General features: G+C 49.6%; 1 protein-coding gene across 3 annotated transcripts in view; it reads right to left on the reverse strand.

Moving 5' to 3' along the window:
- The window catches only part of AFAP1L2 (actin filament associated protein 1 like 2), an 89,126-nt gene extending 62,866 nt beyond the window's left edge, over positions 1–26,260 (reverse strand). The window contains exon 1 of one of the 3 annotated variants that reach the window (XM_016146373.2): positions 26,116–26,260. In XM_016146373.2, coding sequence (XP_016001859.2) covers positions 26,116–26,131 — 16 coding nt within the window. In that variant the 5' untranslated portion in view covers positions 26,132–26,260. Of the gene's footprint in view, positions 1–20,703; positions 20,731–26,115 lie in introns of those variants that run through there. The other 2 variants (XM_036222308.1, XM_016146372.2) reach the window with 2 other exon arrangements.
- Positions 26,261–27,815: the final 1,555 nt, after the last annotated feature.

The following is a 27,815-nucleotide window of genomic DNA, read 5'->3' on the forward strand; positions in this document are numbered from 1 at the left end:
AGGGGCAGGGACTGGCACCAGTGAAAGAACCCAGAATTTTCTTTTGCTTCCCCCCCCCCAATATCTCAATGTCCAAGAACGGGCTGAGGGTGACCAGCCCCGGAAGCTTTCGTGATGCCAAAATACCATCTCAATGACTTCTGTTGTGTACTTTCTTCTATTTTTATTAAATTTTTACTGGAAAAAAAAATAGAATGTATGCACATGGTTAAAATATAGACAGAGATATAAATATAACTGTAACAAACAGCAGTACGCACGCTGGTGATGAAAAGTTTCGGCTCCATTGCGGACCCCTTAGCATCAGCCCCCTCTGCAGAGGCTATTGTCGATGGACTGTGTGTCCTACCAGGAATTTCTAGTGCATAATATTCTACATTAAAAAACACACATAGAAAAATAAAGAGAAAGCTCCTTAGACTAGCAAAGGAACCCACACTGTATACGGCATCCTGAGCCTTGCTCTTTTCACTTGCTGACGTCCCTTGGAGATCCACGTTGGGCAACACATAGATGTGTCTCATTCCTGTTAAGAGCCATGTGGTGCTCCCTTGAAGGGATGCAACGTGTGTTTTAAAATACAGCTTTTCGTTTATAAAATACAACGTAGTTATTTTGCAAAACCTGCACTACAAGGAATACATAGTGATGAGGAAAATCTTATTAACCCCTCCTCCCCGTAAGTGTTTTTAACTTTCAATCCCAGCATTTCCAAATCCCCCTGCCCCATAGGCTACCCTGAAATGACAGGGGACATTCACTTGGTGGCCAGCAGAGAAGACAGGGCCTGGGAAGATAACGGCCAGGCATGCAGGGTTTTCTTCTGCCTCCATACCTGGTTTTCCAGACCTTTCTCACCATGGTTACCTGCCAACCTTCTCCACCCCTGCTGGTAACATCAGCGAGACCTGGGTCCACAGTGGACAAAGACGCCGACTGGGACCCCTAGATCACACCTGCATAGCGTTTGTAGAAGGCTCAAAAGGTAGGAGCCCTTGTCCTCACGGAGATCCATGTCATGACAAAGAGTCATATGACATGTTCCCATTGATTAGAACCATCTCACACAAACTCCGTGCACAATTTCCTCTGGCTCCTCTCGCTCCTGGCTCAGCATTCTGGGCTTGGAGAACAAGTTGTCAGTTACTTCACAGACCTGAACGTGCCCACCCCTTAAATCTCCTAGGCAACATGACCCCAAACATCCCAGCTAAACTTACGATTTCAAACGCCTACACATTATCATTGGATTTTTCTGTAACTTGCTCATGCAAGCAGAAAGGGAAAAAGCAGATTTAGAAACTCTCTCGGTGAGACAGACAGCACAGCTGGCTAACTCCCTGGCCTGACGATCAGGACCGTGGTCTCATTTAAGGAGCTGCAGAGGTGCTCTTCCTTGGGAGGGGGGTAGAGAGGGTGTCTCCACAGATACCCAGCTGAACGAGAGTCCCCGTGGGTCTCTGAAGACCCTCTGGGAGGCTTGCTCCCCTTCCCCAGCCCTGGCCTCAAACTAAAGGCAGATGCTAAGATGACGCTGGCTTTGGTGACACTGTTCCCACTGGTTTAGGAGCAGCCGGGTTTGCTCCAGATTTGTTCCCAGATTTGTCTTTAGCTCAGCATTTACACAGGAGCTGCCAGAGTCCTGAACTCACCCCCTCGCTGGATGCTTCTAGAAGAGAAAAATCGCGCAGCTGTTTCAGCTTCTCCATCCTTGGGCCGTCCAACTAGGAGCTGGAAGGGGCCCAGGGCTGACGTCGCATCCTGAAGAGACTCCTTCCTAGACAGATTTTGGAGAACTAGGTCTGTAGGATAGAGGGGAGTGGGGCGGAGGCGGGAGAGGTTGGTGAGGGGTTTGAAATTTCTTAGAGCCAAGGAGTGGCCTGTGGCAACAGAAACAGGCCTGGTAGCTGAGCTGAGAAGGGAGTTGGTCACTAGACTAGACGTTAGCTGGTCTGGTGTTATGTCAGGTTCACTAGGGTGTTGGAGCTAACCTAGCCACGTCAGGCACCGCTGGGGGCTGCTGCCCCATCCTGTAGAACAGGCGTCAGCAAATGATGCCCCACCAGACAAATGGAGTCCACTACCTATTATTGGCCCTTGAGCTAGGAACGGCTTTTACGTTTTTAAATGGTTGAAACATAATCTAAAGAATAGTATTTCGTGACACAGGGACATGACATGAAATTCAAGTTTCGGTGTTCACAGATGAAGTTTTATCGGCACATGGCCACTTCTGTTTGTTTGCATATCACCTACGGCTGCTTATACACTATCATGGCAGGGTCGAGTCATTGCCACACAGATCCCACGTCTACAAATCCTAGAATGTTTACTTGCTGCCCTTCGCAGGAAAGTTTTCTGGCCCCTATTCTAGAGCAGGCCAATAGGCAAAATCAAGGATATTAGGTAGGTACTACTATAATAAGAGAAAACACATCTACAAAATTTTTATTGACAAAATTCAAAATAAAATAATAATACACAATGTTACGTGCGATCATACAGATCTGCTAATGATAATGGAAATCTATTTTTTTTTGAGGGGAAAACACTTTGCTCAATTTGAATTCAAAGTTAGTATTCTCTATCATTAAATCAATTGCAAATGTTCACTTGTAAAAACCATTCTTAGCCTGAAGGCCATTGGCCGGGACAAAACGGAATACTAATCAAGTTTCTGATTTCACACTGCAGTCCCATAAGAGCCTAATTGAGAACAAATATAAAAAATTTTTTTAATTGGATTTGGCCCAACAAAGAATTACATAGTCAGTTGTAATGTTCCTCCCTACCCCGCCCCCAAAGTCACCCTCTTAAAAGAAGCACACATACACTAAACTTTGTTCAGAGACTGGGAGATCTTCCAGAGGAAGGATCATGCGTATTCATTGGTGATTAAGTACTGTGATTTGTGACATAAACCAACATGTATGGGTCATCGACTATGGGTTCAGATCTGGTAGAGGTGGAGATATGGTAGGGGTGGTGAGTGCACTAGAAAGAACTATGAAATATCTATATTTAAGGACTTTGAACTTAGAGAAGGAATAAATGCCAGTTAAATAACAGAACTAAACTTTGACAATAATGCCGCTGCTAATGGTAGCATGTGACTTGCATGTAAGCAGTCTTCATTGGAGCCTATGTATGGGGGTTTCTTGAAACCTAGGGTAGAGAATATTCAGTTTTTCTCACTCAGAACTGAACAACCCCCACAATCACTGCTCCTCTCAGGAGAGGATTACAGCCATTACCCAACTCGAAAACCACAAGGCAGAGCATTTTGAAATAATCACACGGGCTGAAACGACACTACAAACACGGACACTGATAAAGCAGTTGCTAAACTTGTTATATCCACAACTGTCGACACGCTGTTAAAAACACACAACGACTTCAACACTATCCAAGAGATAGAAATACTGTAGACTTAAGGAGAGAGAAACATGGAAAGAATAAAAGACCACCCAGGCAGAATTAGCCAGAGCCTGAGAAACCATTGGAGCTTTCGGGCCTCCCTAGAAGTCACCACCCACAGAGCATGAGCCAGGAGGAAAGGGAATGAGATGTGGGAAGAGCCCAGGGGACTGGGCTCGGCACAGCCCTCACCTGCCTTTCCAACACACAGAATGCCAAGGGTACTTGCTTAGCATTTTCAAATATCGCTAGGGGCATTACACAAGTCAAGGTCATAATACACGCACAGAACATCTCCTGCGACCCGCAGTTTACTAATTCACACTTACCCCCTCCCTCTTACCCATTGACTTCCCAAGTCAAAGGACACCTCTGAACAACCAAATGTGAGATGCTGCGAACTTCACCTTAACTAGCACATGAAGAATTACTACATAAGTTAAGCAGATGGAATACTTTACAGATTATCTGAAAAGCCTAGGGGCATACCCCTTTTCTAAGACTCTTCTGAGGGGCCAGTCTCAGGGCAAGATCAAGTGTATCACAAAGCACAATCTGTAAGCTAGATGACTCTGAGTAAAGTCCAACCAAGGACAATGACATGCTACTTGGAAAGAAGCCATCATTGTGCCTATCAAAGTATGATAGAGTGGTAGACAGGAAGGAAGGACACAAACATCTGTTGACCATTTGCTAGATCACAGACACTGTGCCATATGTATTTAATCAAGGGAGTATAACTTTGACATCAGTGGTCAATGTTATCGACAGAACCAGTCTCGGTAAAATGTCAATTAATGGAGAGAATGGTTCCCAGTTTTCCCCAGTGTGATGGAATTATTCAATAATATTTACTGAGCTCTCATACTCTTCTAGCTACAAAAACAAATAAGGTGCGTTTCTGCCCTCAAATGCCTCCATTTCAATTCAGCAAGATAGAGATGAACCAAATGCTGAAAAAGCCCAGAGAAATGGTGTCTCTGCAAAGCAACATTGTCTTGCTTCTCCTGCAAATGCACCATCTTCTAAATTGTTAGAAGCAGAAACCTCTGCTTCCAACATGATGCCTGAAATTAAGTTAGCCTACAAAGACCATAGGTAAGGGCCCAGAGAAGTAATGGTGCATCTTCCAGCTTCCCAAGACCCCACGATCAGAGAAGTCCCCAAAGGGGACCGGCTGGGGGTCTGGGCCAGTGATCCCAGACCCACTCGCCACGAGGAAGCATCTGATCCTAGCGCATCACCAGATGGAAAAGGTACTACACCAACTGTCTGTGTATGCTGCCCATTCCGGTTCCTCTGCAGTGGTGCTATTTAAGACAAAGTCAGTAAAACCTGGGTCTTCCACAGCAGGTCACATTGACCTGGCCTAAATATCCTATTGTCCCACAATAAAAAAAGAAAAAAAAAAAGAAAAAAAACAATCACCTATCACCTAGGGGAACAGTTAAAACTTTGGGAAAATTTTCCTATAAAACGAATGTCTTTGGGGGGGTGGTATTAGGGAGAAGAAGAGACAGACGGACAGTTTCTTCTGTAGTGGAAGTTCTAAAATATTGAAGCAACTGGGTTGCATTTTTATTGCCATTATTAAGCAAAATCATTTTGAGATTTCTTGTTCCACATGGGTTTATTCCCACATTCCTGCAAGTGAACGCTTCCAAGGCAGTCACATGGTACTCTTAATCCCATAACCCCCAAACCCCAAGTGTTTGATGAAGTCTGAGGAAGTGAAAGTTAAGCAGGTCTCTTCCTTGAGTCAGTCCATTCCCTTGCCTGACGACTCCCCCAGAGAGTGAAAATCAGCCAAGGTCAGGACAGTGAGTCTGCCTGGGGAGAGATGATGATTTCATTGGTTGAGACTTTATGGACCTTTGTATGTTTTATGTGGCAAATACTTTCGCTCTCCTTTGCAAAGGGGGGGGGGCTGTATTTCTGGCAGGGATTTGAGTCACAATCTGGGAAGAGAATGTAGCCAAAGGACATCACTTCTCCACTGTCTGGGCTTCCGATGGCAATTTAGTGCCGGGGGATGACTGAATTTACGTTGAAGAGACTTCCCACTGCAAGCTGTAGGGCTCTCCTCAAAAGGCTCACTTACCTAGGTCATTTCACAACAAGAGAGCAGATACCAGCTCCTGGGGGAGGCCCTGAATTTCCCACTGGCCTCTCTACAGGCACCCAAGCACACCTGACTCAGAACTTTCTGAAAAACAACCCTGTCTGTCTTCTTTCCGTCTCAGGGTTGTCTGTTTCAAAGTCTTGTTCTCCTCATGTCTTCAATGGGAATGAAAAACTCTACTTACCCTCATAGCATTGTAAAGGTGAATAGGACCATTCATGTAATGTGTTCATTAGAGGGAATGGCTATGAGAATTAACTTATTTTCTACAAGCTTCTAGATGGCGGGTTGGATTTGATTGGCATGGGCTCTCACTCTGTATTGTAAACAGATAAGATTTAATAAATGTTTGTGATGAGTGCCATTTTAAAAAATTAAGAGTAAGGAAACATGTCGCAGAGCTACCAAAGTTAGAGCAGCATTATAATAACATATGAACGAACCAACAGATCGAAGGAAAAGACTAGAGTGTACAGAATGGGCCCTAGTGTACACAGTGATTTCATTTATGATACAGACATTATTGAAAAACATGGTTTGTACAATAGCATAGCCATCATTTAGACCTCTATGCTGTACTGTGTAAAGAATTTCAGATTGTTGAAAAACTTAAAATGCGAAAAAAAGATCACAAATGTATTAGGAGAAAACGTAGCTGGTGGGAATGTAAAATGGTACAGTCACTTTGGAGAAGAGTCTGGAAGTTCCTCAATTGATTAAATTGTTTCTGCCATCTAGAAGCTTATAGCTGCCACATGATCCCGAAATTCCATCCCTAAGTAAATATATACCCGAGAGAAACAAAAATATATGTCAACCCCCAAACTTGTAGACAAATGTTTATAGCTCCATTATTCATAATAGCCCCAAAGTGGAAACGGCACAAATGTCCACCTACGGATGAGTGGCTACCCGCGGTGTGTTATCTATCTATGCTCACACACGCCATGGAATATTATTTGGCCATAAAAAGAAATAAAGTGCTGGTAACTTGCTACGATTGGACTGAACCTCAAAAACGCCACGCCAATAAAGAAGCCAATCAATCACAAGAGTCTAAATACTATGTGATTCTCTTCATATGAAAGTCTAGAAGAGGAACATCTATAGAGACCAAGTCAACTAACGGTTACTCAGGGCTGGGTGGCAGAGACGGAATGGAGGGCAAGGGGTGATAGCTCAAGGGCACAATGCCTCTTTCTGAGGCGCTGAAAATGTTTTCAAATCGACTGAGGTGATGGTTGCACGTGTCTGACGATACTAAAAACTAAACCGTACACTTTCAATGGTGACATGTATGGTATGTAAATACCATGATAAAGCTGTTTTTAATAAAAGAGAAAAAATTTTTAAGTATAATTTTAGGGGAAGACTTTCTAAGTATCAGCAAAACCTGAAGCCATAAATGGAGATAAAATCTGATCGCACACAAAAGTCTACTTTGGAAAAGTAAACGTAAATACAAGTCAAAAGGTGAGAAACTGGGGGGTTAAATGTTCAACTCATATCCAAAAGTTTAATTTTCTTTTCATAGAGAAAGCTCCTACAAGATTAATTTTAAAAGACTAACAATCCAATAGAAAAGTGGATAATGCATATGAGCAGTGTATGTATATGTGTGTGTGTATACATATATACTCACACACAAATGGCTTTTATACATATAAAAAGGCATTCAACTTCACTTATAGTAAAAGAGAGAGATACCATACAGAGATACCTTTGCTCGTGCTGACAGACAAAGATGAAATAATGTAATAATACATCGTGTGGATGAGAGTAGAGGGAAACAGATACTCTTGACATTTTGCTGATGAGAGTAAAAAAGTCACAACTTCCCAGAAGGGTATTTTGGCAACATCTAACCAAATTGTAAATGTACAGATCCTTGATCCCAGCAATTCCACTTCTGAGATTTTATGCTACAGATAGCCTTCGTGTGTCTGAAATGACCCACATGCAAGGAAACTCACGGTGGTGTTGTTTGCTATAGCGAAAGATTGGGGGAAAATAATTAATGCTCAATGATTACATAAATTATACCATCCCCACATAAATACTGAGCAGCATTACCAAGAATGCAGTAGATCAGGAATGAGCTCCAAGGAACAACCTTAATTTAAATAAGGTTACCAGTGACTCTGCTCTACTGGGGAGAAAAGGGGGAAATTATAGTTATATGACTGCTGATATATGAACTGTTTTGCTGAAGGCTCCGTAATAAAATGGGCCTCCAGCAAGGAACAGCCATCTGAGGGGGACCTGACATTTTACTGTGCCCTTTGCTTTTTAAAACTTTATACTACGGGGTTTGAAAAGAAGAGGACAAAGGGATAGGGGGACAGGGGGGAAGGGGAAAGGAAGGAGAAGGAAAAAAAGGGAGGAAGAGAGAAAAGGAAACAGAAAGGTCAGGAGGAAAAGAGGAAGGGAGGGAAGGAGAGAAAACAGGAAGGGACGGGAGTCAGGATTATTGCAGAGAGGAGGGAGAGTATTTGGACGAATATACCCTTGACAGATATTATCACCGAGGGTGGAATTCTGGAGATTTGCACATTCCATGTTATAAATTTTTGCTACATATGCATATTTCATAATGAGCATGTATGACTTTTGCCATAAAAAACAGATGTAAAATCACCAGATTGAATTCCTTACAGAGTGAAATAGCAATGTGAAATGTGTAGCTGTTGTTTATGCTATTTTAAATTATTTAAAATAACTCCACTGGGGTGGTGGTGGGGAGGAACAAAAAGAATAAAGAGAGGGAAAGAAAAACTGAGTTTCTCCAGGTGGAACCTACCAGCTTGGAAAGCGGATCCTTGACCTTTGTCCCAGAGAGGGAGAATGAGGCAGAGCCTGGTGGAAGCGGGGCCTGGACCCCGAGTCTGAAGCTGACGCCACCTCCCTACTCCAAGCTGAAGCCTCGCACTGAGGTCAGAAGCCCTCGTCGGCTCTGCCTAACTCCCTAGCTCATCTTGTCTTTTTCTCTATCAGCCCCTTCTGCCTGGCGACGTGAAGAATAAAGCAGGGTGATTCAGGACAGAAGGCTGGGGTCAAGTTCAGGTCCTGGCGCTAGCCCTTCATCTCTCTTAGCCCCACTACCCTCAGCCATTCGACAACAGTGGACGTGACAACACACTCAGCCCTAGAAAGGACTAGACCCTCCAAAACCCTATGATCGTATAATGACTGCAAAGGGTTTTTGCAAATGTGTCAAGGGGGAGGCCATCATCCCGTGAGCTAACTTCTAGAAGACAGTATTTGAGAGGTGGAATCATTCATTCTGATTTGTCAGCAGCCATGAATCCCATCCCTTTCTCTGCTTCTTGCTGCCTTCAGCCCCTCTGTCTTTATAGCTGTTAGGGCCTTCCTCGCCGAATCAATGGCATCTTGTCTGTGGTCTTGACCCAGCTCCAAATGATGAACCAACTTCACTGGGAGCGTCTGCTGAGGGCTCTCTGAGAAGGGCCATTGTTCCCCCCACACTTGTCCAAAGCCTCCATTTAGGGGTGGCTGTGTGCGTGGAAGGGGGACATTCATCACCATGAACATTTGCCAACAAATGAGAGACAGCTGTTGGGCTCAAATGGCGTGTGGCTGAATGCTGCCTGCAGCGAGATTTATTATCCACGTGAGAACATCCTCACTTATCTTTTCCAAATCATAGGAAATGAGGGAAAGGCTCACCGTCCCCATGCCAAGCCAGAGTCTGCAGTCACCTTGCTCACCACACAGCATGCAAGACATCATGGGTGCACATCAGTGGTCAAGGCCTCCTGCGGGCCGGTTACACGCCTACCTCTAGGCCCGCCAGGAGAAATTCCCAGGTCATGCAAGCCGTGCCATACAGCCAGGGACCATGCCTTGCCTCTTGGCCACCACATGCCCACGGCAGGGCCAGTTCCATGCTCAGCAGGGGCTTCCAAAGGCTCCAGGCCTAGCTGAAAGAGGCAGATGGGAAACTAGACAGAAACTCCTGGGAATTACCAGGAACCAAGTGAATGCCCACCTGTGTGCCAAATGCTCTGCTGTGCATTTTGGGAGCTAGAAAACCAGCCATGGGGACAAACAGGGATACAAGGAACAGAGGCCCTGACACCCCGGCACAGTCATGCCGCCTAGGTTCCATGTGGAGACGAGCTGCTAGGGCCAGACGTGATCGGTGCTTCCCAGGAGGGGACGGCGGACGAAGGGGATGGGAGCAGGTTCCCTGCCATAAAGAACAGCACGAGCAAAGGCCTGGCTGGCCCCGCTGGGAACACAAGAGGGAGCTAGGGGCCCCAAAACCCAGGCACACCGAGAAGCCTCCTCTCAGAAAAGCCTATTTCTTCAGACCAGAGTTCCCCGCAGAGAGAACCAAGCCTCAGCTGTGCGCAACATTAGGGAACCGTCCCCCCATCCCAGAGGAGTACACGAGGAAGGTGGGACTGCAGCCGACAGACCCAGTGCAGGTCAAGTTTGAAGTCATTTGAAGATGGAGATCAGGTCTAGCTTGACCAGGTTAGATCAGGCAGCAGGATATGCTCTAGAATCCAGCAGAGCTGGGTTTGGATCTTGCTGGACTGGCTATGAGCTTTTGCCGGGGTTGCTGCTCCTCAATTTCCTACATCCACAGAATAAGGGTAACATTTCCTGTTGGATTCCTGCCCCGCCCTGTCCCCCTCCCACCCTGGTCCTACACCCAGTCCTGACTCTGCTGGCCTGGGATAAAATGAGGCTAAGTGTCTGTTGGAAAAGCTTTGGGAAGCCTTGCAGTAACATTTTTAGCTCAGCCAGGCTCAGGGGAACAAGTCCCTGCATTCCAGGGGACTTCTCCACCGAAGCAATGCCAAGAATGTCACTGAAAGATTCTAAAATGCTTTTCCTATCAGAACCTTCCCAAGTATTCAGCTACCCCCGGGGAGGATACAGGGACCTCGTGGAGGGTGCGAGGAGGTGCTTCAGGCTCCCACCGCCACATCTCCAGAGTCTCTAGGGATTAAATGAGATGGTGGGAATGAAACGCCCGGGGGAGAGATGCCACTGATGAGCCTGTGGCACGGCCCCTATCAGATGCGGGCAGCAAGGCTTAGACCCGGCTGAGAATCTGAAACCACACCTTCCAGCAGGAACAGCCTCCTAGTCAGTAGCTGTGTGACAGTTAAAAGACTCAGGTCCACAGTTCTTCCCTGGAGAAAACAGCTGTCACAAGATTTCTGGCACATCTCACTGGGATATTTGTGAAGACCAAAAAAATAAATAAATAAAAGTGGAACGTATATGAAATAAAATTAAAAGGTACTAGCGTTAGCTGTTATTTTTAATAATCACTCTTAATTCCTGATGCTATGCTTAGGAAGACGAAGCTAGTCGGGGTTGGTGGTTGCGGGGCTCTCCCCCAAACAGAGGTGGAGCTGGAAGCTGGAAGTCAGGAAAGGCAAGATGAATGTGTCCCAAGAAGCCCAGCCTGACCCGGGCAGCAGCTGCCAGGCGGCCAGGGGTTTCTTGAGCCCGGAGAGACGCCACAGCCAGACCCGGAGGGTGCAGCAAAGCACACCCAGCGACAGCATGTCCCCAAGCAGATGTCCTCCTGGGGCTGCAAGCGGTGTCCATTCTGTGACTGCAGAGGGCTTACCATCTCATGCATCTCGTAGACTGGCACCCTGGCATGGAAGGGTCCGTTGCCTGCAGGACTGAATATCGCCAGCCTCACAATCTCTTACTGAGCCTTCACGTCACTGTCAACCACGATCCTGCATCTAACAGCTCAACTCGCGAGCCAACCTCAAATGTGATTCCACCCAGCCCTGGGTCCCTTGGGCGCCTTCTGGCCATAAATACACCAGGGCTGGGAAATAGTCTGGAACAAACCGGCAATGACTAGGGTGACACTGTGGACTTCCCTGAGCCTGGAACTGCAGTTCCCAATCCAACACTGAAATAATTACCTTTCATGTGGGTTCAGCGCTTTCTAGTTTTTGAAATATTTTTATGCAGTTTTCCATTGATCTTCCTAACACACCTGTGAGATGAGTAGAAGGTGATTATTATAGATGGAAAAGTTGGGGTGATAGAGGCCTGAGGCATAGGTTCAGAAACAGGAAATCACGAGTCAGCATGCCCTCCCTACACATAGCCTTAGCGGCAGCATTACCGAAAGCAAATGTTTCAGGCGTCAGAAATAAACATGGCAGATCTACGGCAAATGGAGCTCGATGTCTCGTTCCACCACAATCCAGCACCAATAACTACAATTCTGGGGCTCTGATCGTGTGCTGAACCTACTAAAAAGCTCTCTAGGCACGAGGTCTCATTCGGTCCTTACAAATCTCCAAGGAAGAGTGTAATTGGCCCCTTTCGGATGACGAAACTGAGGCTCAGAAAGAGTAACTGCCCGAGGCCAAAGTGTCCAGGCTGGATATGAACAAGGCCCGTGTCAACTCTGCAACTTTCAGCCATCATCAGGTGCCCTGCGACCTGACACGGGGGGGTGATGCGGCATCCAATGCCTCTGAAATGGAGACGCAATTTCAGAGATTGTGGGTGGTTTAGGGATCAAACAGCTGCCTTCCTTCCCTGGCTGTGCCTGATGGCAAGGACACGGAGCCGTCATTCAGAAATCTTGGGCAATTGTCCCACACCTGCCACACGGAGCTGTGTGCCTGCGTGCAGGCTTACTCTACACCCAATTTTACCCTCAGAATCCTCTGTGGTAAAGTGTGAAAAACTGCAATGGGTCTGCAGCACCTCAACCTCTTCAGAACAGTATGAAGGAGAATATTCTTTTAGGATATGTTTGCATTTTTCCTGTGATAGAAAAGACTGGAATCCAAGGCAGTCAGTCTATCTGGTGATAATGTACCCATGCGTAGCGGATAGCAGCCACTAGGCTAGAAAGCTAAATTTCAATGCTGGTACTGAACTCCCAGAATAAGACTGAAATTCCTCACATGGTCCAGCTCTCCTGCCTCCTCTCTCTCCATCCTCCCTGTTGCTGACTAAGCTTTGTCCTCTGCCCCCTGCCCCCACCCCCCTGCACCCATACCATTGCAGGCTGCACCTTGCTGGCCTGGCTATCCCTCTGGACCCAAGGAACCCTTCGCCTCCTGGCAGCTGCTGCCTGGGTCGGGCTGGGTGTCCTGGGACACACTCATCTTGCCTCTCCTGACTTCCAGCGTTATCTCTATTTGGGGGCGAGCCTCCCACAGGTCCACCCCGACTTTCTTCACCTTCCCTGCTCTGTAGCTGCTGCTGCCGCCTTGATATTGAACATAGTGTCAAATTCCCGTCCGACCCCAGCGCCTGTTCTCCGCCCCCAACAGAGATGATCTCTCTAATGTGGACCTTTTCGCTTGCGTTTCTGCTTCATGTGTACCGCTTTATGAAATTTTAATGGCTGTCAATGCTATTGTCAAATGTCCTATTGTGCTTCTTGCCTTTCTTGCTGGATGGCATCTAATCCATTGCTTCTTACCGCTGCATAAATCTCCAGGACATGCATCCGCCACCATAGTTCACCTGTAACTCTCCCAAGAGACACTGAGCTTGCTTCCCGCTCTCCACCACCACAAATAATGCTGCCAGGATCAGGCTCAAACCTGCCCATGTGGGTCCATCAAGATATTTCTGCAGGGTTTGAGAACCCTTGGCATCCTGCAGCCTCTCATTGCTCCCAGCTGCCTGGATGGTCATTCTGGTTGGTTTGTCTCTGATGACTAAAGGAGCCCAAGCGATTCATCAGATGCTCATTAGCTTTATGGAGGCCCCTTCACCTATAAACTCCCATTTGTACCCTTTATTCATCTTTTCTATAGAGATGTCTGCCTTTTTCTGGTTGGTGTGCAGGAGCTGCTTATGTGTTGTAAATGTTAATCCCTTGGAGGTTTAGACTTTGTAGACGTCTCTCCCTTCTTTGATAGTACGCCCGCTAGTGAACAGAAGCCCTTAACTTTGCTGTAATCAAACTCTGAGAAAACTTGAGGACAGCAACCGTTTCTCAGTCATACAATTCCAGTTCTTTGAGCACTCACAATATACCACCCATGGGGTTAGGTGCTGTGGACGCAAAGAGGAATGAATAATGGCTTTTGATTCTTAAGGAGCTTATAGCCTCCTGGGAGTACAGACTTAACATCAACTATACCATGGACACAATGACCATGGCCATGGAGGGTTGTACAAGGTAAAGGGTTACAGGCTTCAGGGGGTCAAGGTGTCAAGCCTGAGTAAGCCTTGACAGATAAGCTTGGCAGGCAACCCTGAGAGAAGAATGTTCCAGGCCAATGGAACAGTGCATGCAAAAGCCCAGTTCGGGAAAGCACAAGGAAGCCACCGTGGCTGGGGCACAGAGCAAGTGAGGGATGGCCACAGACACTGGACAAAGAGGAGCAGGTCACACACAGGAGGAGCTCAGACTCAGCCCAGTGAGCACAGCGCGTTGCTCTAAGCACTGTCTGCCCTCGAGGAAGAGGGCCCGGTTCCGGGGCCTTCAGAAATCTAGGCTCACCTTAGCTATAGGCACAGATGTACTGAAGTCTCAGAGAAACGCACAGAGTATTTTAGACAGAAAATGGTTCATGAGCATCCAAGTTAAGCTTCCAAGGCAGATAAGAAATATCCATTAAACAGGTCTGAATTGTCCTGAATGAAACGAAGGCTTCTCTTCCTGGCCTCCGCTGGAAGCTGCTCCCGCTGCCGCTCTTGCCTCGACAAAAGTTTTCAGCCACAAAACCTCCCTGCTGCCGAGTGTGCTCGCGGTGGAAATGTACCGAAAAAAAGTCATTAGTGACACAGCGGAATCTTACCCAAGACCCCACCAGGAACTCTGCCAGCTAGCTGTTTCCTCCTGAAAAGGAACCACTTTCACACTCGATTATGGTAATTTTTTTTAAAGGAAAAATAAGTCGTTTATAGAAAATATTTTGCTCCAAGCAATGTGACGACCCTTATATTTTCCAGCCAGAGAAGAAATGCACATGCGCAGACACAAGACGGCCAAGGAAGAGGGCAGAGAGACTGTGCAAGGTGCAGCGGGCAGCTGGACTTCAGGGGGTCAGGGTCAAGGTGTCAAGGCTGAGTGAGACTTGACAGATAAGCTAGGAACCTGGAAATCACTTCACCCCAACAGGTCACAGTGTGCGGGTCACTTTCACTTTCTCTCTTCCAAGCTGCCTTAGCCTCCCCAGAGCGGAAAAGTAAATCTTGTAGGACAGCAATCTTATCCTTTGAGGGCACTAAGTAAATAGCTTTAGGAAGTTTCAAGAAACTGGGGTGGATGGTCACCTGATACCTCCTCTCCACACACGCACGCACGCACGCACGCACCCAAGTCATGCCTGGTGAAGTGAATGCACTTATCAGCTTGTTCCCCCTTCAACAGGGCCTATCACCCAGGTGTGTTTAGGGCTCTAAGGATGCAAGGAGGGGAGGAAGTCAGGCCCCCAAGATCGGTGGCCCCTACATCCCTCCAACCCACCAAAGGCGTTTTCCAACACAACTCCTGTGACCACTTTTGGGAGATGACTCCCAGCTCTACTGGTAGGGCAAGGGGGGTAATTAAGTGCCCAAAGCCACCTACACCCTCCGAGAGGCCTCCTGCTTAGAACAAGAGGCTCCTGCCTGCCAGCTGCCATGCCTGAGTTAGGAGTCCCACTGGACTCGAGAAACGGGCCTCTGAGTCGTGGGCCACACGTACTCACACAGAGGAGGCGGGACGCTGCTTTGCTTAGTATCAACATCAACCCAGTGCCTCCCTGCCTGCTTGAGAACCTTGGGACCCTTACCTTGGGGTTAGAGAAGCAAAGCCCCTCGCACTAAGAGATTCACTAATGAATTAGAGACTCTCTCCCTGTCCGCCCACCCCCCACCCTCCCACCAAAGTCTCCTTTAGCCCTGAGTGGAGACCTGGGGGTTGGGGGGGAGTACAGGAAGGAATTATGCTTCAGAAGGATTTGATCTCAAAAGGAACAAACTAACTTCTCCAAGAACAAAACAGCCTTTCCCACTCTCAAGGGAAACGGCAAGGCGAGCCGGGAGTGACACCTGGATCCCATCACTCTCAGAGATTTGCTCGCGGCCTGAACTGTTTACAGTTACACGCACCAAACCAGCATCGGAGGGGCGGGGGATGGACGCTTGCCCGCTGAGAGGCCAGGAGGTCAATGGGAAAAATTATTTTAGTCAATGCTGAGCCTTCATGTTTGGAACTTTTAACCAAACTGTGGCTGTGTTCTCATGCTCCCCCTGCGCGGATGCCAGGCCGTCCTCTGATGCTCATTTCCAGGGAGTTCGGGGTGGCAGGGGGAGGAGCCCCACACAGGGCTGAGACTGATTCTTCCACCCCTACGAGGTCAGCAGGCCATGGGGCTGTTTAAGGACCCAGAGAGAGAAGACTAGAACTCTTTCCTGGGAACCCTGATCACGGTGACGCTACGGTGAACTGGGCCAGCTGGGATGGCTGGCAAGGTCCCGGGCTCAGCACACGGCCGTGAGGGCTGGGGAAGGTGGCCTTTGCAGCAGGCCACGTGCGGCAACACTTTCTAGGGCCTGATGAAGCAACAGGGTCCACGCCAAACAGATTTCCACTCAGGCCTCCTCTTCCAGGAGGGAATGAGATGGTCTGGCTGACAGCAGGCCCCATTTCCCTACCCAGTCTGAGGTCACCAGCTCCTCCTGGGGAAGCCTGGGATTTGAGCCACGGCAACTAGAAATGAGAGCCTGGGGCTGCCCCAGGGACCCGAGGTCAAGGGGAGGCTTTCTCTGTGTCTTTCTGGCCTCGAGTTCTCAGGGGGACCCCATTTTTAGACTCGAGACCCAGGAGACCTGACTGGAATTGGCAGAAAAAAAGAGTGAGAAAGTGGGAGAAAGCCAAAAGGGGAGAATAAATGAATAAAAGAGAGCGAGGGTGAACACGCCGCAGGCAGGGGAGTGGCCGTGAGCCTGCGCGCCCCGACTACACCCGCGCTCGCGTGTGACAAGTCTTGTCGGTGACCCGAGCTGCTTTGCCGCAGACTAACTTTCAGGGCATCTGGAACGTTACCGACCCGAACCAGAGACAGGCTCCCACCATCTCCAGTGGGGCAGGAGCCTCTCCCGGCTTAAGCATCCACCCGCGGTGGCTTTCCCAGACCCCCGGAGTGGACACGAAGCACCTGGGCTTCAGCCATCCAGACTGCCACACTCAGCCGTCACACACGCACCCGGGTCCTCAGCCACGACTGCAGCCGATGCCGACTGCAGGGACTTCGGCTAAAAGACGCGGACTCCGGCGGCGCCACGCCTGGCCAGCACCAGCCCCGCGGCCCCCGGCATTGGAACGCCAGGCGTGAAGCTGATAATTGCTGCCTCTGCCCACGATCTGCCATGTCACCACTCTTTATTTCCTTCTGCTTGTGCTGGACACTGCCAAGCGGAAGCCACAGGGGCCTCTGTCAACTGCTAGAAGGAGATGCCACAAGGGGCCTGACAATGCAAAGGGCAGGAGGGCGGTGGCCATCTCAAGCTCACGAGGAGTCTGAGATTGTAGCTGAAAATATTTGCCTCCAAGGAGACCGTAAAAACGAAGATGAGATGCCCCGAGCAAACGTGCCACGCGATAAGTCCCAGCCTCCTAGCAGAGTCCCTTCCGGAAGGACCGTGTTTGAATTTTAGCAAATCAGCTCAATATGTTCTAGGACTGTGGGTATGAAATAAAAGAAGTCACTGAAATCTCTGAACAATAAGCTCATTCAACACAATTTTTTTTCTCCCCCCATCTGGGGACTTGAATACCGTTTACATGAATAAATCCTGTTGTATAAAAACTAGGGGAGAAAAAAGGGAGGTGGAGGATGGAAGGAAATGGCAGGATTCCCGCTTGTTGGTCCAACAGGAAGGCTAAGACAGTCCCCAGAACCCAAAAGGATGCCAGTGTGCCAGGGTGGCCCGGGGGAGATGGCGGCAATGGTTTGCGATCCAGGTAAGGAAGTACCTGGAATTTCCCCAGCTGTGCATCCCTGGTTTCTCCTCTGCAGCTCTCCCATCCTCGCACTCAAACTCTATTTCTTCAAAGACTGAGCTAGAAGGGGCTGCCACACAGGACCTTGGGCTGCCCCAAACCTGGCCCTTCCTATGTGGACCATCCATCCACAACCCAGGCCTGACTATGTATCAGGGGAGTTTCACTTCAAATGTGCACAAAAAAAATTTTTTTGCCTCCCCCCGCCCCCAACACACACCTCAAGGTCCCGCCAAAAAGTTGAGATGATTAGAACTAAGGGCTACACCAACTGCAATTCTGCAACTCTTCCTGGATACACCCCAAACAGGTGGAAGACCTGTCTTTCCAGGTTGACGAGAGGCTTGGACATACTTGGCAATTAAGAAGAAATGCTCTCAGAAGCTAAGCAGGGCCTGGTTAATACTCGGATGGGAGACCACCTAGGAAGACCAGGTGCTGAAAGCATAAACAAACAAACAACCGAACAGTTGCACCTGTGACATTCTGTGTCATCATGGTTGACAGTGATCTGGGCCCACGTGGTCCTCATGGATGGAGGTTCTCCAGCCCGCTGACAAGCAGTAATTAAGGACAATGGGAAGGCAGATCCGGCACTCTGGGTCACAGAGCCAGACACAGTTCACCTGAAGAACGAGCCAATTCAACTCGGGTTGTGATGCTTTTTTATTTAAATGGAAACCACCAAGACCTTCAGATTCGGCAAGGACCACCGGAGTGAGGCCCCTTCATTCTCGCGGGATTCCACGTTCAGCTCCTGGCCTGACGCGGCGAAGGCTGCTGATTCCGCCCTTGCCTCGAGAGGCTTCCCCGTGCCTGGAACCAGGACTGAGCCCTAACGCCACATGCCACGAAGCACATTATTATGCTAAATCATGGGCTCTCTCCCCTCTTGAAGTCAAAATCAACCCTAGCTAGCCTAGACAAGCAAGACTGCCAAAAACAAGAAGTCAGCCAGGAAAAATTATGGTGCAGACTTGGGCACTCAATCCCAATTCAATAACTCTATTGGTGGAAAAAAAAAAAAAAAAAGACGTGAAGAAAGCCTGCCAAAGTCAATACATTCGGTCCGTGTGTGTGCAGCGGTGGAGTCCCAGGGTGGGAACTGGAGCTAAGGCTTCCACATGCCCTGGCCCGGCTGGGCTCATCGCTGCCTGGGCTTCAGGAGACCCGTCTGTCCTTAGCTAAGTAAAGGGAGACCGTCCACCATCACACTGTGTGCGCCTGCGGGAAGAGTCTCCTGCACTTAGGACACCATCAAGGAGTCAGTCCTTCCGCTCTGCACCAAAATTCTTCACCCTCTTCTGCTGCACCTCGAAATCGCGGCCGGCATGAGCACGCCTGGACCGCAGGCTCTCTTAAAACCTGTGATGGCCACTGTGCACTCGCCGGAGCCCTCACCTGCAGCATGCCACAGCCTCACAAACTGCTAGGGTGTATTTTAAATTCAGCTGTCTGGGTTTAAATAATTTAGCCACAGGGAAAAAGAAAAAGCTACTACACAGTTCTGAGTTTTCATAAATACCCAAGGCTGCGTGACCGCTACCAGCATAAAGATTTGAAAACTAAAGATTTCTATCATTCCAGAAATTTCTGTCCTGCCCCTTTGTGGTCAACCCCTACCTCCAACCTCAGCCTCTAAAACTACTGACCTGTTTTCTTTCCCTACAGTTTAGCCTTTTCTAGAAAGTCACATAAATGGGACCAGGCAGTGTGTGGGCGTCTGGCTTCTTCCATGCAACATAGTGGTGTGTGTGATTCGTGGTTAGTTACCAACTGTTAGTGTCTAAGTCCTGAACTTTTACTTTCATGTCAAAGAGACTAAATGATTGGCTCCAGTTTATCTTTGCTATGGAGACACCAAATTCTTGATTGAGGGCCCTTTTAATAAGCTGAGGCCTAAGAACAGGGTAGTCAACCATCCTTGCCTGCCAAGGGCTAAGGGGTTTCCTGGGACCCTGGACTTTCAGTGGGAAAACCAGGTGAGTCCCAGGCAAAGCAGGATGGTCAGCAGCCCTTCTTGGGAAAGCTACTTCTAAAGATCCCTTCTGGCAAGCAGCAGGTTGCTCTCACTGAGCTAATAGCTGACTCTCCTTTCTCAGTTTGATCACCAGCAGAAGGCTGATTTGCAGTCTGTTGAGCCCGAGCATCTGTATAGAGCTCACCATACTTCACCAGGCCTGCAGCTGTCTTTGAAGTCCCTGCGAGGGGCGCTCAAGGAAGTGAGAAGGGAACTCAGGGGTCTGTTTAGAAAACAGCAGAGCAGAGCTGCTGCTGGTGTTGGCACCCCTCCCCACTCCTCCCTCACAGTTAACACCAAGAGACGTGACTTGAAGCTTCCCTGGGCTCACTCTGGTTTTGCATCAGTCTGATGCAATGCATCCCGGGTAAAGCCGGCTCCTACTTTTTCTATACATTGTCCCTACTCCTCTCTCTCTCAATGGGGTTTTGGTTAGTTTAAGACTAACTAGGGAGAAAGTGAGAGCCAAGTGACAGAAAATTAGTAACAAGCTTGAAGTTCTTGTTAGAATGTAAGAGTCTCACCTGGATCAATTTACTGAGACGTCAGAGAAAAGTCAGGCAGGGCTAGGAGGTGGCTCCGCACGAGGCCTTGCCCACTGCCTTTCCAGCTGGCATCCAGGGAAACACATGGATGCTCTCTTTGAGAAGCTTGGTTGCCTGGGAACAAGCTGAGCATCGGCAACTCAGAGCTCCCAACAGCTTCGAAAAGCACATGATGGCCACAGCTAGTGCCCAAGGTAACTGGGAGGAATCCCTCCCCACCCCAAAGAAGGCAAGAACTGGTGAGGTCAGAACCATGTCACAGAGGTTTCAGGGCATCTACTCCCCTGAATTTAACATCACCCCTTCTTGAAGTATATGCCAGTAGTTCTTACAAGTTATTCCACGAGGCAGCCAGTGAAGCAAGTTAGTAATCATTATCCTCATTCATCCAGATGAGGAAACAGAGCCTAGAGAGATTAATTGACTTGCCCAAGGTCGCACAGCGAGTTAGTGGCAAAGGCCAGATTAGAACTCTGAGCCCCTGAGTGCCCAGGCTGGTGCCCAGCTCCGCGAGATCCCTCGGCCTTCTACCTAGAGCATGGGCAGAACCAGGTCTGCACCCTCAGGAGCCCTGGAGGCCAGGTGAGCTGCGGCAGAGGGCACAGGCAGGCTCATTCATACTCACAAGCAGAAACCTGCAGGAGCCTTCTCTGTACCACCAGACAGCAACACCCCTGTGCTGGAACAGACAGAAACGAGGCTCAGGTGGGGAAAGCCCTGAGCGGCCACTGTGTGCTCCTCCACTTCTGGAATGTGGCTTTGAGACTGTGCTGCGCTTCCCTTTGTGACCCAGGTCTGCTCTTGAGGGCCGGAGCATGGGAAGATACATGCTCTCGCTCCCTGGAATTCATTCATTCATTCATTCATCCGTTCATTCCCTGAGCATGTCCCAGGCACCTACTATGTGCCTGGCAGTGCACCAGGAGGGACACTTGGTGGAGAAAGATCCCTGTCTTGAAGGAGTTCGGTCTAACAGGAGAAACAGACGTATGCACGTAAGACGATGTGAGACGATGTGACATTAATTCAGCAAATACCTGTGGAGTACCTATGATGTGACAGGCACTGATAAGGCTGTACCTAACACAGTGAGCATGCAGAGGACACGGAGGCGGCTTCTTGGCAGGGGAGGCACGTGGGCAAGGTGCCGGAGATTGAGGAGCATCATTGAGCAGCGAGCTAGTCCCTTCCTGCCTGAAGATACGCTGATAAAGATTGAGTCTGAAACTGCATTGAGTAGTTCTTTCTAAATAAACCCTGTCGTTATGAGGACAGAAATTCTACCCGTTAGCAACTCAGTTCTCAGGGATATTATATCCTTTTTCTGCCCTCGAGTCCTGAGTCCTTGCTTAATCTCATTAGGCCTCAGTTGACCTGTCTCTCAAATGGGAGTGACTAATTCTGTTTCAGAGGGTGGCTCTGGGCTTCACTGGTCTTTGGAGACCAATTCACACAAAAGTCTTTGAGAAACAAATCCCTAACATGGCCAATGGCATTCTCTTTCCCACTAAGTCTGCCGCTCTCTGCTCTCAACAGGAAATTGGTTTTATTTATAAGAATCACAATTCTAAACTGACCTTTGTTGGGCTACCCACATGCCCTCCCTCATTTTCCTCTCCTCCTCAAGACATCCTCCTCCCTCCAAAGATGCCTCACCGACCACAAGGCAAGTAGTATTGAAGAGTGCTCAGAAAGTCAAACAGACAAATGCCAGAGTCTGTTTTCTAGATGGGGAAACTGAGGCCTGGAGAGCTCAGTGAAGGGCCACCAGGAAAGAGAACATGTGGGTCTCCTGGTTCCCGTCATGGCTTTCTTCGCTGCACTGTGACTGCTCCCCCATCCCCCCCCCCCCACTGGGCCTGGGCTCCGAGCAGACATGCCATCCTCCCTTGGCTTGGGGGAAAGTCTCCCCTCTCTGAATGACAGGAGTCTTTAGAGAAACATTTCCCATCATTAAAGGGATTTGGAAGAAAACTGGCACAGCTTCCCAAGCTTTGTAGCTCACTGGCCTCTCCTGGCCCTTTAATTGTGCTGGGAACCAGCCCAGTTCCCAGAGCTCCCACCCCCTCAGAAGAGGGGAAGGGCCCAGAGCAGAATCCCCCCACCCTGCCTGGCCTTGCAGCACCAAAGGTGACCTCTCCATATTTCTGTTTCAGTCTATTTCACTTCCAAAGCATCGAGGGCTCCCACACAAAGAGCTTCAAAGTCAGAAGGGCTCAAGGTCAAGTACAACCATGAGCAAACCCTGAGCTCAGGATTCTGAAACTTGTTTTAAAGCAGCGTTCCCACAGCCTTGTAAAGCCTCTAATAGCTCAAGGTGAATTACATACAATTCTGTGGGTATCACAGGATTGAGTTAAAGCACTTCGTGTGAGTAAAAAGGGAGTGTCCACTTCACCCCCCACTTGCTTATGATTTTCCAGGTGAAGAAGGTGTGTATGTAATTACTTATCTTTTTTCAATGGTTCTCAACTTTGGCTACAGGTTAGAATCAATCACCTGGAGACCTTTCCAAACTATGATGCCTAAGCCACACCCCTGAGCCAATTAACTCAGGATTCCTTGGGTGGGGCCTATACATCCCCTGATGGTTCCCAGGTGTGGCTAAGGTTAAGCGCCACTGCCTTAGGTAGAACTTCAACGGGGAAAAATCTGAGCTCCTAGGCGTGGAAAAATAATATACGATTCCTCTGCAGGTGAAATTAGTCCTTCCTGACCATGGATCTCAGGAGTTTTATATAGGCTTTCCAGTATTTTTACTGGCTCACCTCTTCACAGCTCACCTGCACCTTGCAGTAACCTAAAACTGAGTGCCCTCTCCTAGGAATCAGGTGATCCCACTCAGGAAAAAAAAAAAATACACAAGAGAATGGTTACGCATTCACCTAATTACTATGGTCCAAATTAAAGTGACTATCTCAATTGTACCTGTTTGTATCCAAGTGTGATGCAATTTCAGGAAGCTCTGGCATGGACATGCGTCCCCAGCGCAATCCACAGATAGGAGGTCAGTCACTTTGGGCCCTAGCCACACTCACCAGCTGGAAGAGCAGCAGGAACCAGAGTCCCTGACCACATGGTGAGTTCAGCCAGTGGGCTCAGAAGTCATGCTAGGATGCCCTTCCGAGGGTCACAAATACGTAAACATCCAAGGATGGGAACATTTCGGGGCACCCCGTAGACCTTAGCACTGCTTATACAACACCAAAGAGATTCACATACAAGATATAGCAACTCTACCATCACTTTAAATGACAACTCTCACAAAAGCTCCCTCTGGGAAGATACCCCACTCTTGTTTTTGCTTGAGAAGCCACAGCAGTCCAGCAGAATGCTTTAGAAGAAATGGGGAGAAAGACTGGATGTATCTCTGTATTAGACATAGGGTGATAGTCCCACCATTCTTTAGCTCAGGACATCTCTTTACCTCCCACAAAACAATGGAAAATCAGGCCAGAGCCTACAAATGATAAGCTAGTTTTAGGGATGTACTACTATAGGTAACCTGAAGGCTGGGAATGGAGAAAACAATTTCTCCTACAGTAACTGCTTGATAAGATTTTCAACTCAGAGAAAACATTTTGGGAGTCCGAAGACAGTAATGAGACAGTCTACCTACTTGGGAGAGGCAGAGCTCAAAGTTGGGAATTTAGGAACATCGAATGAGGCATTTCAATAACAAATTCTAAAAGGATCACAAATAATTCTTCACAATTTTTACATAAGTTCTGACAGCCCAACTAAATTTTGCTTTTCCATTTAACTCTGTTGTTAAATCCACTATACCTAGTCATTCCATAATTATCCAATCTTACTTTAAAAAGGGGCAGGCCCTCAATCTCTGACAAGCAAGAGGAAACTAAGATTCTAGTTAGAGTTGCACTGCTTAATTGCAGCTGGGCCCCAACACGCTTGATTTTTCACAGACCAACATTTTAATTCAGTAAGTGTTCAAAGCACAATTCATTTTGATTCTCAGAACAATGGGGAATTTTCCATGGCGGGGGCGGGGGAACCCCATATTCCTCAGCTGAAAGGTACATAGTATCATATAGGTAGCATTCACCAGTAGACTTGAAATGGAGATTTTTCTCTGGAGTCAAATACTGAAAGATAAGCTGGATTAGCCTCTGCAATTCAGATAACTCTGGAATATAGCCAGTTATCACTCTGTGTCTGATTTACTGCTAAATGATGAGGCAGATACACGTGTTAGTAAAAACAAACACTCTGAACTGGAAACCAAGTTTCCTTCAGTTGGCAAAAAGCCTTAAACTGATCTTCCATGGTGGGAGGATTTTAAGCTCTCAGGAGGAAAAGATAAGGAAGAAGCCTTTCTCAGGTCAAGGGCCAAGTCAAAAGCTATTAATACAAAAACCTTCTGATGATAACTACATGTTTGGAAAGTGGACCCCAAATTTGCTCTAACTTAGAACTATTATTATCCTGATTTGAAAAAGTAGCTCTTGCATCCTGCAGCGAACACGGTTCAGGAATGGCAGACCCTGAGCTGAAAGGGACTGCAGGGACGACCGCTTCCTGTCAGGGAGGGGAACTCGGGTCCTGAATTCCCTGTGAGGGTCGCTCACAAAGCGGGGAGAAGGCAGAAGGGGTGTAGGGAGGGAGCAGCGACCTGCCACTTTATGAGAGAGTGCTGCTTCCTCAAGCATTCTGAGACTTCGAAAGGGTGCACTCAGTCATGCAGGCACAAAACTGACTTGATCGCAGCAAAATTTAAGACAAAAACAAAACAAAACATCCCCACCTGTTAGAAATGTGAGAGAGGCTCCAGGGAGGGTTCACAGAAAGAAACTGAAGGGTGCCAACTAATTTAACCCTGTCTTCCCTGCTCTTGGCAAAGACCCTTTATTTACACTTGAAGCCCTGTCTAGGATTTAGGTCTTTCGCCCTCACCTGTAACCAGGTGACCCAGATGAGAAAAAGCAATGGGAAAAATCAAAAGACACAGCTAGTTGAGGAAACTAAAGCCAGTCCCCCAAATTTCCTTAATGTCAACTTCAGTAAAGAGAAACTACTGGGAGCGAGATTCCTTGGGAATCGGAGCATTTGTCTATTACTCTCTCCCAGGGGAAAATAAATATAGAAACGGTATTTCCTCCGTCAGGTTTGGCAGAGACCGAGTCCAGGACAAGAAAGTGCAAGAGACTTTCCTAAAAGAAAGGGGGGTAAAGAGGCACCGGCAGCGTCCCGTTTAAGGGGCAGCTCCTTTCCCGAAAGATCTGCAATCCGAGACTTCTAGACTTCAGTCCCGGGGCTCCGAGCACGGGTGCGAGCTGGGCACCGGGCACGACCTGGGCCGGCCCGCCCACCAGGGTTTGGCCAAGATCCCTGGCTCCGGCCGAATCCAAAACTTGTTCGGCTGCGCACTGAGCTAAGCCCTCGGGCCAGGACGCCTCCACGCGCTCCACCTGCCGGGCGCCCAGTTCAGCTCCCTCGGAGACGGTTATCGGAGCGGCTGGGCGCTTGGGGCGGCCCGACCAAGGTGGGAGCAGGGCTGCACACCCACCCCACCTCCAAAGCGCATCCCCAAGCAGGCTCTTTCTTGCAGTCAGCAGGAAGCCCTCCGCTCCGGCTGGAGCCCGGGCGACGGGACCCGACAACTCGCCCCTTTCCCCCCAAAGTCGCCCCGCACCGTTCCGACCTCACTCGGGGCCTCTTGAGCCCCCAGCATCTTTCCGAGGCGGCCGGGTTTGGACGGTGAGGGGCCAAGCGCACCCTCTCTCCACCAACAGGTGAGGAGCTCCGCCAGGCCGACCCCGCTCCGCGCCTGGGCGGCTCAAAGGGCCCGGGCGGCCGCCGACACCGGGGAGCCCACTTGCCCGGCCGCGGCGCAGCTGCGGTCCGGGTCCTCGGCCCCGGTCAGGGGTTGGAAGGCGCAGGCGGCTCTTCTCACCTGGGTCCCAGCGGGGCGTGAGGCGCACGCGGCGCCGCCCCCGCCGCCCCTCGCTCTCCTTCCCCGCTCAGTGCGCGGTGGGAGCGCGGTGGGTGCTCGCCGCGCGGGGACCTGCACCCTTACCTTTGTACCGCTCCATCGGGACCTCGGCGTGCGCTCCCGGCCGCTCGGCTCCGGCGCTGCGCTCTCCGGCCTCGGCTCCGCGCCCCGGGCGCCGCGCTGGCCCCGCCCCGTGAGGTCACGCTCGCCGCCCGACCTCCCGGCGCGGCTGCCGCGCCCAGGGCGCTCGGACCCCGGCCCCGGCCGCCGTGCCGCGCCCTTGGGGCAGCTCCGCCGCAGACCCGGGCGGACGTTCAGCGCGCAAGTCCCCGCGCAGCCGGGCCGGCTCCCCGCCTGGCAGCGACTTCGCGTCCAGGCCCCGGGGGCGGCGGGAGGGAACGAGACCGGGATGTGCCCGAACTCTGGGGGAGGCCCCGGGGAGGGGCAGGCTTGGGCGGGCCTTCGGGAGCTGTTCTTCCAGCTGCAGGGATATCAATCAACCCACTGCCCGGAGGAGGAGACTGAGGCCTGGGCGGGAGGCAGGGACGTGCGTAGAGCGCCTCCCGCTTGACCGCTGGGCGAGCGCGCTTTTGCCCTTGGCCTTCCTCGAGGGGCGGCAAGGAGAAAAGGGTGGGGACAACAGAACCCTGCCCCCCACCCCCGCCCCAGCTCTGCGTGAATCTCTCCCACCCTCTCGCAGCCGCTCTGGGCAATCTCTGCCTTGCACTCGCGAGGGCGTGTGAAACGGCTCCTTGCTGCCTTCGGCTGGAGCCCACGCTGTTCCAGGCTCTGCTGAGAAGGGTCAGAATTTCAAGAGCCGGTTCCCGGGCGGCGCGGCACCCGGCCGCCTTGCGCGGGGTGGCCTCTGTTCCACAGGACGCTCGGTGGTGGCTCTAACTCCACCGCGCGCCGCTGCCACCAAGCGCCACACTTCTGTCCTTCATCGTTTGCCATCTGTCCGTCCACCGTCTCAACAAACCCAAGTCCTCCCCCGTCTGCCCCCGAAGGAAATCCCTGTTTTCCCTTAAACTTTTCGGTTTTCACTTGAACATCTCAGTTATGGTTTGTGCAGGACAGGCCTTCCCCAACTTCCTTGAAGGAACACTTAAGGGAGATTTGGGTTCTTCCTGCTGTTTTCCAAAAGACTTCTTGGAACAGCAGATTTAGCGCTGATGTTCGGAGACCTTTGCCCCAGCAGTCTTAGAAATATTTTTCTTAGGTGTATTAGCAGCTAACGTCCAGGAAGCTTTCGCTGCAAGCTGGGCATAGTGCTAAGGCCTTTAATTTCCCCAATAATCCTGTGATGTGGAGATAATTATTCTACTATATGGTTGAAGAAACTGAGGTTTATGAAGGTTAAATAACTTGCCCAATGTCACACAGCTAAAAAAGAACACATTAAACCCAGGTCTCCTGCTTCCAGATGTTTCTTCACAAAACTTTTCTAGCACTCATAGGAAGGGCCAGGGTGTCTGTTAACATCACATAGAGCACGAAGACCAGGGAACAATGACAGCAGCCCAGGTAGGTGCCCTGATGTGACTGAAGCACAAGGGGTTATGGGAACCCAGTGGTGGGCCCTGAACTACCTGGCTCAGCCTTGTAAGTCTTCTAGGAGAGGTGATGGCTGAGCTAAGTTTGCAAAGACAAGTTAGAGCTAGTGAGATGACGGGAAAGGCGGCAGAGCGCAGCTTTCCAGACAGGACGGCAGGGACAAAGGCAGGGAGGTGAGCCGTTTCGGGATTAACAAACGAGTTCTGTGTTGCTGAAGCCAAACGGGAGAG

This window comes from Rousettus aegyptiacus, unplaced genomic scaffold (assembly GCF_014176215.1).
Source record: "Rousettus aegyptiacus isolate mRouAeg1 unplaced genomic scaffold, mRouAeg1.p scaffold_m13_p_6, whole genome shotgun sequence".
Taxonomy (NCBI): domain Eukaryota; kingdom Metazoa; phylum Chordata; class Mammalia; order Chiroptera; family Pteropodidae; genus Rousettus; species Rousettus aegyptiacus.